Here is a 13,929-nt window from a genome sequence, read left to right as displayed (position 1 = left end):
ACTAATTTAAACATTGATTTCAATAAAAACAATTTGTTCCTTTAAAATCAATAAATGTTAAATAATTTAATTTCTAAAAAAAGAAATTTTATATATATAATTTTTTTCTTTTTTATAATTAAATTATTTACTGTTAGCATATCTATAGATTTTATTGGTTTAAATCTAATAATTCCATTAGAAGCTAGTAAGAAAAATAAGCAATATTTTTTTTGTTAACAGGAAGATAATAAATAATGAAGAAAATTATATTAATAAAAATAATTATCAAAATTTGATGAATTGCCAATGCATTAAGAATAAAATTCTTTAAAATCAAGCTTTTCAGAAAAAACTTTGGATTTCTATCTTCTCTTTGTCTTGTGAGCACTAAGAGAGCATTTTAATCAAGCTCATTGTGAGTTTAGTTGGGTAGTGAGGTCAGGGCAGGACATGATGTCAGGATCTACAAAAATTCCTGAAATTTTTCAACCTGTCCATTCATTTCCAGGTTTCCCAGAATAGTAGGCTAACACCTTAAAACACCTTAACCATTCAGCCATCAACAACATTGGCAACAGCATGGAGAATGATCTCAACATTACCAGAATTTCAGATTGGATTTATCATACCAAAGAAAAGATTTCATATCTGTCACACTTTGTAACAAGATTTTGAAAGTGGCAATACAGGTATACCTCGCCTTACGTCGGTAATTGGTTCCAGGAAAACGACGTAAGTCGAAAAACGACGTAAGTCGAATTTACTTGTCTTCGAATCTACTTATCACTAGGCTAAACCGTAAATTACCATTCCCGGTTCTGTATTTTATTTATTAATGCATTTTTAATAATATATGGTTAATAAAAATCTATTTTAAGCTTACAAACAAATAAATTTTAGTTTTTAATATAGTACAAAAAAAAAATAATTTAAATTTACGAATGCATGTACTGTAAATACAGTACATACTTGTAAATGTATATATTTTAATATGATTTTATGTGCTTTAAACGTTTATCTAGTGATATTACGATTTCAATATTTGTGGCGGACAGACGTAAAGTCGAATAAAATGACTTAAACTTGATTTTTATTTTTCCATATATTTTTTTGACAAACGACGTATAATCGGGAACGACGTAACTCGAAACGACGTAAGTCGAGGTATGCCTGTACTTTAGAAAAATTTAATGGATATTTAGAGTTTCCATTGAAATTTTCATAAGCTTATGAGAATTCTGGTAACAGAATGTTAGAGAGTGAACAACTTTTAAAAAACCTACCACATAAGCAAACTTGGGATTTTTAGTATTGGCTGTCAATCTGTTTATGAAGAGAGTACACTCAGGCTAACAACTGCTTCCAAAAGCAGATATTCAGTGCAAAAGACTGAGGTTGGAAACTATGATGTAGGTTAGCTCTTCTTTATATGATTTTATTTCTATACAAAATTTCTTTATGTAATTTTGTATAGTAATATAAAAATCACAAAGAAAATTTAGCTTATGTAACAATAACTACCTACTAAAACAAGATAATCTGGTTTAAAAAAAATTCATAACAAATCTTAATATTCTATAGTCTCCATTCATATACTTAAAAAAAATAATTGAAGTGTGCAATGCCATAATGTTGTAAATGCCAAAAAACAAACTTTTCAGGAGAGGTATAAAACATTTTTTCTAATGAATGAATTCATTTCAATTTTACAATAAAATGGTAAAAAACTCACTGAGTTACAAATTCTCTGAAATATCAAAATGTAAATATAAGCCGCAACATTTTACACACCAAAGTTATGTGACTTGCACTCTGGCACTTTAAATGTTATATTTTCACATAAATTCATCTTCAAAATACAGCCACTTACATTGCTACAATATTATTTTGTGGCAGAAAACATTGCATTTAGAATTCAATTCTTCAATAAAACGTATTTAGAAAAAAAATGGCATTTATAACGTTATGGCATTGCACGCTTCAATTATAGATTATCTGGAAAATATAATTTCATTAATATTTATAAAGGTATAACATTACAAATGCTTAGCAACTAATTTTTAAAATAAAAAAACAAACTTAATTTTTCTCAGATATAAAATAGCAAAAAAAAAAAAAACAGAAGGCTACAAAGACTCTTAACAATTATATGACAGTAAAAGATAAGTTTTCCTTGAAAAATCATCAAATAAGGTTTGTCCTTGACTTTTGGACAACTTGCCCTTTTATAAATGATACTTTGATATCATTAAACAACTTTTCAAGTGCAAAATTCAAACTTTTGTACATTTCCATCTGACAGACAAAAAACTTTAATGTTATTATAATGCAGTAGTGTTTTCTGCCAATAATTTTCACAAGTCATTTGATTCTTAAAATTATAGATTAAACAAAAACCTGATATTTTAAATATTTTATACATTGTACATATTTGTTATAAAAACAAAAACTTTCCTGCTTTATAGTAAAACTTTATTTTTACTTATCAATTCAACAGAAGTTTACTGTTTTCTAGTTTCCTCTAGCAAACTCAAATAATTTTTTTTAACTTTCTGGAAATAGAATACCCTTTACAACATACACTATTATTGCTTGACTTTTGGATATTTTTTGGGACACATTATGTCCAACAGTTGAGGACTGCATACAGATATTTTTAATTTTAAGACAATAAAATAACTTCCAATAATAATAATAATAATTAAGCAATTTTGTATTGTTTAAATTTTTTCCTCATGCATTTCTCAACTTTATACCTTAGTATTAGCAAGTATATTATGAGAAAAATAACAAAATTTTGAAACATTTATGTTCTTCCATAATTATAAACTATATAGAGATGGAGTGGCCAATTTTACATGTCCATGTTTAATTAATCTATTTTATAAGTTAACTTTATGTTCTACGTCAATGTATGTGTACTGACAACAACTGCATTAAATGATATACTTAATAAAACAATGTGTTAATGTGTTGAATAATGTATAATGTAAAATAATAATTTTATTGTTTGTGGTGTTTTTTATTGTTAATGTGGGAGATGGCTTAATTTTTTCTTTTTTTTATCATTGGGCATCACCATGTATCTTTTATATAAAGAATATAATGTGCATAAATGTTGACATTTTATAGTTAACAAGTTTTTAGACAGTTTTAAATACTTGTTTAATTTAATTTTTCTATTTTCTGTCAAATTTGTCAACATTTTAACTTTCATTAACGTCGCGCCATCTAGCGAACATAATTATCCCTAATCGTAGGTTCCGGAAATTAATTACTATATAATAATTGTGAATGTTTAAAACGATAAATATTACTATATATATATTATTACTTTTATTTTAGTATTACTAACAATTGCTATTTTTATTAGATAACAATACATGTAATACAAGAAAATCCTGATATAATTAACTTTCGAATTTATAAAATTACAAATTATACGGAGTAAATACAGAGATCAAATTTAAATTATCTTCATTTAGAAAGTTTTAATGGCTAACATTTTAAAATTGATTAATAAAGATTTTAAAATGCCACTCGAGCATGGCGCCATCTGTTGAAATCCTCTTAAATCAAACGCCAAGCCGAGCGTGACTAATTAATGACGATTAAGCTAGACATTGTCTCGTGACGAGAAACGATTAATATAATGAGGAAGAAGAAAGGAATATCGAGCTGAATCACTTCAATATGTCCCAAAGGAATAATAATTATTATTATTATTATAATTCATCGATGATCGAATGATCATGTGGTCGGCCGAATCACGTGTTTAAGCACGATTCGAAATTTCTGAAATTTCCAGCTTCTAATTTATTTTATTGAAATACGAGCCCAGAAAGTATCCTCCTGTAGGCAAATTTACATAACCGATTACGGTTATTAGCTTGTTATTCTTTCCACTCACTGTCATTGCGAAATGTTTACACAACTTATGAACAAACAGGAATGACTGGAACATAACATAGTAATGACCTAACTGCTTTTTTCGCTCAGTTTTCCTAATCTAGGAAATATTTAAATACATAAAAAATATATATGTAATCTTATATTTTCTATAAACGTTCAGAATCGTCAACACCCAAGGTCGGTAGGAAGCGCGCGCCTCGAGGTGTGTCGACGAGTCAACGGTGTGGACTACTTAACTACAAAACTCCATTACCAACAACCAGTTTTCAAATCTGAGCATTTCACAAACCGCATTATCTGCTTTCAAGAGTGTCTCCTCCCAAATTCCCTGGCATATCAGGTTAAATGCAACTTAAAACCTAGCTTTTTCTCCCTTCCATCGAACTAAACAAAGACGAGATCTGGCAGAGACTTAGTTAACGTTTTAAAAAATCCGAGATAAACCAATCGATACAAAATACTAAATTGAATAAATAAGGATGTAGATTATTAAGCATAACAAGCAACCTTAAACCTTAATTCGATTTCATTTTTTTATAGGAGGAAAGCGTAATATTTCGCCTACCTTTACAAGACATGGTCGATATTATCGGTTCCGTGCACAGTTGTTACTTGGAAGAATTCACAGTAGTTGCTGAAGATGGGAGATGCGGGGAAAATGTATTTGTATATATATATATATATTGTAAGTTCGTGAAAACAATCGAAAAAATATATAATTTGGAGAAAATGTTATATTTTATCGCTGATCTTTTTTCTACAATTTATTCAAGACGACGAACTTATCGCATTTAAAATTCGGAAAGAAATCATACATGGATAATAATCTAGTTCCAAAATTAACCTCATTTTGCAACTAAGTAAATTTAAGAATAAAGAACGGTTTGCTCTTAAATCTTTCAATAAAACTTGATAACGATCTTCCGGAGCAAAGGGAGGAGCGATAAAGAACTAAGTATTCATTCAGAACTGATTAGAAACTATTTAAGAACAGATCAAGCACAACGGCAATGCACCAAAGTATTTTTCTGACAGCAGAACATTAGGAGACACCTACTGCTTCAATCTATAGATTGGATATGGGGAGACCGAGTATTGCTGAAGGTTGAGTGACACTCCTGTTGTATTTTTCGACCAGATTCGCCCTGCACAACGTAGCTACCCTACAATCCCAACAATACACTTTTGTTATCGGGTAAGCTCCCGCTTGAGACCTTTATAAAGGTGTTTCATTATAAACAACCAATAATTCCAAATATGCTAGAACCAAACAAAAAAACTCCCCGTGACGAATAATCTAGCTACACGCCAAAACAACAGATGTCACTTCCTGAAAGTTAAAAAAAAAAGAGTTAAAAAACTGACTCCTATTATATTACTTTAATTACTGTCAGGTGCTTTCTTCTGACGATTGCATGCGAGAATCAATTGTATTTAGGCATAAAAATGGACGACGTTTGATTGGCATCGCGTTGAATATGGAATTAAAACTGATTCGACTTCCTTTATTTTGTCGAGTCAGGAAAGCATTGGGAATATTAGAGGGGGAAAGCTGCTTTGTTCTGATAGCGTTGGCTATAAATCAGCAATAAAGTTCTATGTGAAACTATATTTTGTAGCATAAGAGTTAAACAAATATTTACTTTCAATAAATTTTCGCATTATTCATTAGAAAATTACTCTATACGGATACTCGTAAGATGTTTTCTTTAAAAAAAAAAACTGAACACAAATTTTATGAAGTCATTCGCTAAAAATCCAAGTTCAAGGAACTTTTAAGTACGTTGAATCAGGTTAAGATACGAAAAATTGTTGACTGAACCAAAAAATTTTAGTTTACGTATCTAATTTTTCCATTAATCACGCATTTCAGACTGAACCAAACGGATATGCGTGGCTAGTCGTTTATGTGGTAATATTCATTATATTCACTTCCCTTCTCTACAATACATACAACTGAGTAGGAGGCGAGCGAATGGGTGTAAAATGATACGATGAGGGGCACGAGTAAAAACGTAAATACCATAAAAAATTTAGAATATACGCAATTACTATATTAGTTTAAGGCAGAAACTACCTATAACACAAATATAGTAAATCATTTTCGTTATCTATTATCAATAAAATAGACGAAGAGCCATATTTAAATCGTTCGAACGCATAGATATGGAACAAAGGAGACTCCCAACAGTGTAGTCTATGCAATCAATTACAGTTACAAAAGTTGATAGATAGATTTGAATTTATGAAGATATTTATATCGACTATATTTTATGTATTAGATAACTATATAAAAAATAAAAGTAATCCTCTTTTGAAATGAGGCTAATTTAACTTAATGGAAATCGTGACTATGGAACAGATCTATTTTTCAAATGGTAATGAATAAATTGTTCCAGTTTCCAGCCGAAAATGATAAAAATACATAGTTTATACGTTCGTTAAGTTGAAAGTTTCGTAATAGCCAATGATTTAACACCAACTTCTACGCAAGTCGACCCGTCATTTTGGAGCATAATACGTGTTCATTCGACTAAAATACTAAAATAAATTCGGCGAGTCGATCATAACAATTTTTTTACTCCACACTAAATGTATTTGTTAGAAACGCGATTACATATTCGGTACTTTTTAATTATTGATTTTCACTCAACACCATCGCATTTGATAAATTTTGAGAGCAATTCTAAGAAAGCCATTGCGTAATTTATTATACAATTGAATACGGCTGAATTAAATTAATAAAAAAAAAGATAAAAATATCTGCAATTTGCATGCTCTACAAACGAATCTTGGAATTAAAAACACCATTAAAAGAACCACACATAAAAAAAGCAAGCTGCAAAGTTCGAAAACTCTAGAGATCTACGCAATGCCCCAATTCGCACAACCGTTATAAAAATCGATAATTTAGTTCTTCCTTTTTTTACCCCCCTCAACAACTCCGTTCCGAATGCATACAAACGCAGACCAACTTATCGGTGATGACGTAACCTCGCATCTGTTAGCCAAAACGTTTTCTAAGTAAAAAAGATGATGCAAGATACGCAAAATCTGATTACCCATTCCATTTGCAGCCCTTTGGTACTAGTAGCCGCAGGCAATAGAATCCGCACATTGTACAGAAGCGGTCAACCAAGTCTCCGCGGACCCCTTGTTTCCACTCCTTTTGTCCATTAGGACCCACCTAAGATAAGAAAAGTCGTTCAAACATAGAACCACAAACAACTTTTTAAAAAAACCGTTCAAAACCTTCATTTATTAATCTTTACGTTGAAATCTTTTCCTATCCGTATGTTTTTATTTATGGCATATTTAAAATCCCCCAAAAATTCCTTACTTTTCATATATGACTAATCCTCTTCTTGTTTGTATGACTCCCTAACGCAACCTCACGTGACTCAACCGGCCTTCTCCTCGTGACTCTTAAATAGCTTTAACCTCTCTTATTTTTGTATAACTCCATCTCTAACCATTATTTGGTTTCTTTCCAACCTTTTCGCATCCGAATAAACCCTCACGGTATCTTCGAAATCCTTATAAATAGCTTAAGCAGAATTGACTCAGCTGTCAACTGACTCATATCCTAATTAGTTTATATAATTAACTAAATTACTAAAGCAAAATTTTTCCGGATAGAATCCACACTAATGCTTTATCATTAATCTAAAACTCTTCCATATATACAATAAGTACTTAAGTACAGTACTTCTTTGTTTGAGTAAACATGTATAAAGAGCCGAAATTGGAAATAAGGAAACCGTTCGACTCTAAAAAATACCTAATGCCTATTTTGCATATTAATGTCTTCTTCTAATAATTTACGTCGCCACATTTAAGATAAGCCGTGCGGATCAATAAATATGTTCGGTCTCTAAGAATTCCATTAACCCAAACAATCTACAGATATCGATTATCTAATAGGCAAAACCTACACAAACAAGAGAAAAAAAAAATAATATAGAAAACTGAAGCAATTAAAAATCTCCTCATCGTGAGCTGGCGAATACAGAATTTATTGCGCTTCAACTCTCCTGGAAAGATTTTAACACTACGACCTTATTTCCAGTATTAACTATTTTAAAAACCTATTTTCGTTTACGAATATCCGATAGTGTTTTTAATTAAATTTAAATAAGTCGGTACGAGGAGAAATTCTAACATATTTTCACTTCTAATTATCTCTTAACGTTTCGAAAAAATATCTCTTAAGCAAATATACGACAACCGCTTATCGGGAATTTTACTGGAGGGAACCACTTTCCATTATAAATTTACATGACCAGCAATAGATTGCTGACGTGAGAAGCAAGATGGCCATCGCCCAATACACGTCGTGTGCAAAAGTCTTAATAATAATTTTCGCAGCTCGGTAAACTATCGAGGAGTCTCAAAACACCTCCAGCTACAAAGAAAAGAAAAAGAAACATCGAAAAGGAAGGTGAGAAAAGAAAAAAAAAATTATATATAAAAGAAAGAACATGAGCCAACAGTACACTTAAGTGACCAAATGCGAACATAAAGCATTTTATACAACCTAAAAAGGTCCAAGGTCGACAACTGGTGTGGTCGAACATCCTCTCTTTTTTCTTTTCATTCCCCCTGCTTCCTTTTCTAGCTAAATAAAATCGTTTCGATCTCGAGTGGACGGTAAATTTCTCGATTACAAATTTCGTTACGACGACACCACCGCAGAGCAGAATATATATATATATATTTTTATACGTTGAAGACCGGGAGCCAAAATAAAAATGCCAAGCAGCCAAAGTGTCGAGAGAAAGAGAAAAAAAAAAGAACAAAAACAGAAAAAAAAAACTTTGGTGCAATCGTCAACAGCCGGTACTGGTAACTAACCGGTTTCCTCAGGCTCCACTTCTCCCTCCCAATAACAACAGCTTGCTAACTTCTCAACCTCTAACTTATGCNAGTTATTCGTACTTTATTCATGAGGCAGAATTCTATTTTTATAAACTGTCATAGGAAATTAAATTTTTTTATATATATTTTTTTTTTATAAGATTTACTTATAACACTATCAAAAATTTTATTCATATTAAAATCAATAAGATATATAATTTTTATAAATATTTTTTTTTCAATTTTTGCTTGAAAAAATTTTATGAAAATCTTACAAATTTAATTAAAATTCTAGTTTATTTGTTTTTCTTCAACAATATTTAAAATATACTACAGTTAACAACAGAATTTTAAAATATATTTTCAGTTGTTGGTTAAAATGTTATTATTATTATTTCTTTTAAATTAAAACATTTTGTTTCCTTAGTTATTTCTTATTTTATTAAAATTACATTCACTATACAGATAAGTTCTATTTATAAATTGTATATTTTGATTTTTCCTGGTTTCATTACTTATAAAAAAAAAAAAGATTTAATTATACATTATTCGACACACATCAATACAGATAATATACAGCACAATTTCACAACATTTAAATACAAAATAAAAATTTTACAATCTTTATAATTCTTTTAATTTTTTTTTCTTAAAAATAATCTTATTTGTTCTTGGCACAGATTTACAAGAAATTAATCTAGATATACAGTAATAAAATTTAAAAATTATAGAAAATAAATTGATTGGTTAATCTAACCGTCACGTGATTTGAATGTAATCGACATTTAATTTAAAAAATACAGTATTTTAAGTCACCTATCGCAGCTTATTTTGCAAATCACGTGATTCGTTGCTATTGCGTGTATCTGTAAAGAAGTTTCTTTTGAAAATGCAATTGCTTTTGCTTTCTCTGTTGTGCAGAGAAAGTTTAAATAAAAGAATGAATGGTTGGTTCGGTTCTAGCCTCTTACTTGTTTCTTTTTTCTTGCACATTTCAAAAAAAGAAAAAGTTATCAATCAATCTGGCTTATAAACTAAAGAAAAAACTTCTAAAATTTTATTTTATTTTTTTTTTTTTTTATAAATCTTCTAAGCTAAAATTAAAGTCCCGAATATCTTACTTAGTTACAACATTCATATATAAATATTTAAATTATAAAAACAATTTTCTCTGACAGAAATTTATATATTTATTTATTCATAAAAAAAAAGAAAAGAAAAAAAGTACGATTACCGCATAAAAATTTTATTATTGTAGTGGCTACATTTATTTAACAAAACGATGACAGGTGACCATTAGATTATTAAAGTGTAAAATATTAAACTATGTTTTAATTAGCCATTAAATGTGAATTTTATTAAAGGAAAAAAAAGCCAAGAGAACCTCTCTTAAAGGCAGTGATAACATCTCAAGAAAAGCCAATAAGGTGTACTCTCAATCAATATAAGATCCAAACTTTAAGCTAGCTGATCGATTTTTATTAGTTTGCAGTAGCAAAAAAGTTGATGTATTTCTGTCTCCTCTATATATAATGATGATGCGAATCTCTATTAATCTGGAAACAATTAATGCTTTAATAATGTAGCATATAATGTAATCATGACAGATTTTCTTATCCAGATATTATCTCTGATTACCCTCCTCATGACAGTTCTGTAGGATTTTTTTTGTTATTATTATTATTAATAAAATTCAATAAAAAAAAAGGGGGTGTATATTGATAACTTAGAGGGGAAAATGCAAATTACTTTAGGAGTAAAATTACATTTCTTTTATGTCTGTGCTAATGTAACTACATAATAGCAATCCCACAAGTACAGTTTAATAAATTATTCATTTTTTTTTTCCTTAGATTTATTTTGATGTCGCCAAGAATATTTAAGGTTTGAAGTTTCATGAAATTTTACATTATTATTATTTTTTCTGCTTTCTTCACAAGTAGAAGTTTAATGTACTCCATCTAACAAACTAAAAATTAAAAATGAAGGTAATAAAATGTTATTACTTCTTTTAGAATGAGAAAGAAAGTTTTTTAAGCATAACAGTTTTTGTATAATAGATCGTAAAAGGGAATTATGCCATGGATTTTATCTTCCTTTCTTTAAAATTAATATTTTTATGGCAAGTAAAGAAATATTTTAATATGTTATTATTATTATTATTATAATTCATCGATGATCGAATGATCATGTGGTCGGCCGAATCACGTGTTTAAGCACGATTCGAAATTTCCAGCTTCTAATTTATTTTATTGAAATACGAGCCCAGAAAGTATCCTCCTGTAGGCAAATTTACATAACCGATTACGGTTATTAGCTTGTTANTTAAAGATTAGTTCAAGGTTAATTTTGTTTAGATTATTTGAAAGAAAAAGAATGTTTTTATTATTATTATTATTAATGTAGAATTTTTTAAATATAAATCCGAAAAACATACGAATTTATTTTAAAATTTATTCTTTAAAATAGCAAAATATTGTAAAAAAAATCAAAAAAGAAAAAAAATGTAATACAGAAAAGAATTACTTTACTAGAAATACTCTAAATTTGGCAAAAATTCAGTTTTCCCAAAGAAAAAAAAAACAGTGTTTTTTATTGCAATACTAGTAAAAGTATTTTTAAAATAATATATTTTTCTTCGGTGAATTTTTAATAATAATAATAAAAACAAGTTTTTAAGGAACTTAATGGAATTCTAAGCTTTGGGATATTTATGACAATAAAAAGTAAATGTTTATATTGCAGAATAAACAACATTAAACTGTTTAAACTGCATTTAAAAAAGTTTACTTCAGTTATAAGCAGACGATGCTATTGCCAATTAGGTTACTGTTAACACTTTACTCTTAATTTTCTAAAATCAAAATATTCTGTGAAAATATTTTTTAAAAAATTGTTTAGATTAAATTCTCTTTTAAAACGATAAAAAAAATTACTGACGATATTTTCGATATCGCAAGTATATCTATTTGTTTTTCTTTTTTAAAAAAAGTCTATTGATAATTCTGTTGAATTTAAATCGAAAGAAAAATCGATTTTGATTATACGGGACTAACACTTGATGGAACGAGTGTTTGTCATTTTTAGTAGATTTTCTATTGAATACAAAGAAGAGATTTTTTGATCGATCGATACATTAAAAAGGTTTGCTTAAAGTGGTTCAAGAACGATTATATGGAATGATTAGAGTACTAACCCCTTTCCGTCTTGAATTCCTATCAGTTTGCTCTCCCTCTTCTCGTAACCATGGTAACTACTCAGGATCAGTCGGGATGAAACCACTGATATCAAAAAGGGGTAAACAAGGATTAAAACACGATTGTTTCCTCGTATATTAGCGAGAGTTCATCGATCGATCGATCATAATATAATGCTAACATCCTATGATTGATATGTGTTCGTTATAAAAACTTTCGAAAAAAAAAAAAAAAAAAATAGCTAGACTTTCCCGTTAGCCTCTATAAAATAACCTTTCTTAGATTACAAAATTTTAAATTTCGAAACAATTCAAGCTATTTTTGTAAACTGCCAATTCACGTTTCATCCATACTAACAACTTCAAATAATTTCAAAATCACACATTCGATTTTCCTTTCACGTTATAAACAGTAAGATGTTCTTATTATGTAGCAAGAACAGTAAATGTTTCTTTTTAGCACAGTTTTATGCGCATCGATATCTAAAACACAGAAATTTGTAAAATATAGGCCTATAGATATATACACACAATCTATACTCACATATAATCTACACACACACACAAATTAACGACCTTTCCAGATAACTAAATTTTCTAACGTAATAAATAAAATACCCGTATAAACACAAGTTTGTAATTTATCATACCGACTCTAAATTTCATTTCCTCTGTGGTTAATTAAAATATTCATTTCACAATAGAATAATTTGCACGAATAATTTATGCTTAATGGGTTAATACGTTGATGACAGTTTGGCTGATATTATTTACATAATACTTATTATCCTTTCTACAGTTTCACAATATCATTTTAAAGATACTGAAATCAATATAAAACCAACTCTAATTTATATCTAATAGCACTTAGTAGTTAACTTTTTTTGAAGGATACTCTTTTTTCGTAAGATCCCATAGATCCTTTCAGGAACGTTTCAATAGCATCGCCTATCAAAACTGCATCTATATAAGCTCCTTCATCCCATTGAACTGTTGATAAGGATTCGTCATTATCTTCTTCCTCGGAAAGTTCATTTTGTTCCTCTTGTTCTTGTTCGTCTTCTTTCTCTTCTTCTTTGGCATCTTGAATTTCTGGTGGCGTTTCTTCTTTCGAATCTATTTTCACTTCTATTGGAGTATTCTTATCTTCTTCGTCTGAAAACAGATTACTTTTTGGTCTACATTCTTCGCTTCCACTCCTCTGCACAGGAGCTTTACAGCTTCTAAACTCCCTAGGACTCTCGTAAGAAGCGGACCTTGTCTGTCTTAAAGGGACTCTTCTGCTTAGTGGAGAACTTCCCGGTTTTCTTTTAGTGGCTTCCGAAATAAGATTCATCAAATCTTCCTTTTTGCATACAATACCTTCTTTTTGAATCGATTTTTTATTGCCGCAATCGCTAACTGTTGTGCATCTTGTTTCTAATCTTATTGAAATCTCTTCGTTGTTAACCTTTTTCCTGGACGATGCACGACTTCTAAATAATTTAGTTTCGCTCAATTTACATTCAGTCTCTTCGCTACTGGATGATAGAGATAATTTCTTTAAGCTCCTCAACAGCTCTCCCGATGAAAGTGTCCTGCTGAAAAATTTCGACGTTTTCCAAGCGGAACTTTTACTGCTTTTACATTGCTTGTTTTGGCCAGAACATTCCGCTTCTGGGGATTTTCTAGCAGAATTTATCTTGCTATTTCCGCTGCTACTGCTGCTAGATCTAGAAAGGAGCCTCCTTTCTGGCGCCGAACTGCTCCTTCTCTCTCCTCTTTGTGGTCTTCTGCAGGGGGAACTAAAGTACTTAATACTTTTTGTTGTTTCCTCGCTGCCTTCGCTATTGTCTTTAACTTCATTCAAATGAGATTGTGAACCTGAATCTAGTAATGTTGACATATTTTTCACTGTTTTAATCTTGTACTTTAAAAGCACCACCCACAGCAAACTTCGCAGTAGATAGCATCTGATAAATACCTATAAAAAATATTATATA

At 29.6% G+C, this 13,929-nt stretch overlaps 1 protein-coding gene and 1 long non-coding RNA gene across 3 annotated transcripts; one reads left to right on the top strand and one right to left on the bottom strand.

Annotated features, from left to right (window-relative positions):
* The first annotated feature begins 197 nt into the window (after positions 1-197).
* LOC111633157 lies at positions 198-4,711 on the top strand. Its single transcript, XR_002758014.1, has 4 exons — positions 198-397; positions 491-731; positions 4,435-4,579; positions 4,668-4,711. It is a non-coding gene; the product is annotated as an uncharacterized LOC111633157 (long non-coding RNA).
* Positions 4,712-9,296: 4,585 nt separating this feature from the next.
* LOC111633163 (YTH domain-containing protein 1-like) lies at positions 9,297-13,904 on the bottom strand. Of its 2 annotated transcripts, XM_023377693.1 has the most exons (2): positions 12,843-13,904; positions 9,297-9,777 (listed from the first exon to the last, which is right to left on the bottom strand). In XM_023377693.1, exons 1-2 carry the CDS (start codon positions 13,830-13,832, stop codon positions 9,769-9,771), a joined length of 999 nt encoding a protein of 332 aa, XP_023233461.1. In that variant the 5' UTR covers positions 13,833-13,904; the 3' UTR covers positions 9,297-9,768. The 2 variants fall into 2 exon arrangements, with proteins under 2 accessions (XP_023233461.1, XP_023233460.1); XM_023377692.1 differs by lacking the exon at positions 9,297-9,777 and having other exon boundaries at positions 11,334-13,904.
* Between the last annotated feature and the right edge of the window lie 25 nt (positions 13,905-13,929).

The sequence above is a fragment of the Centruroides sculpturatus genome, unplaced genomic scaffold (genome assembly GCF_000671375.1).
Source record: "Centruroides sculpturatus isolate CEXI.00-Female unplaced genomic scaffold, Cexi_2.0 scaffold773, whole genome shotgun sequence".
Taxonomy (NCBI): domain Eukaryota; kingdom Metazoa; phylum Arthropoda; class Arachnida; order Scorpiones; family Buthidae; genus Centruroides; species Centruroides sculpturatus.
This window is presented reverse-complemented; position numbering and strand designations above follow the sequence as displayed.

What these genes read in the sequence shown, in the direction of transcription:
- LOC111633163 (XM_023377692.1), bottom strand. Translation starts at nt 13,832, where the DNA reads ATGTCAACATTACTAGATTCAGGTTCACAATCTCATTTGAATGAAGTT.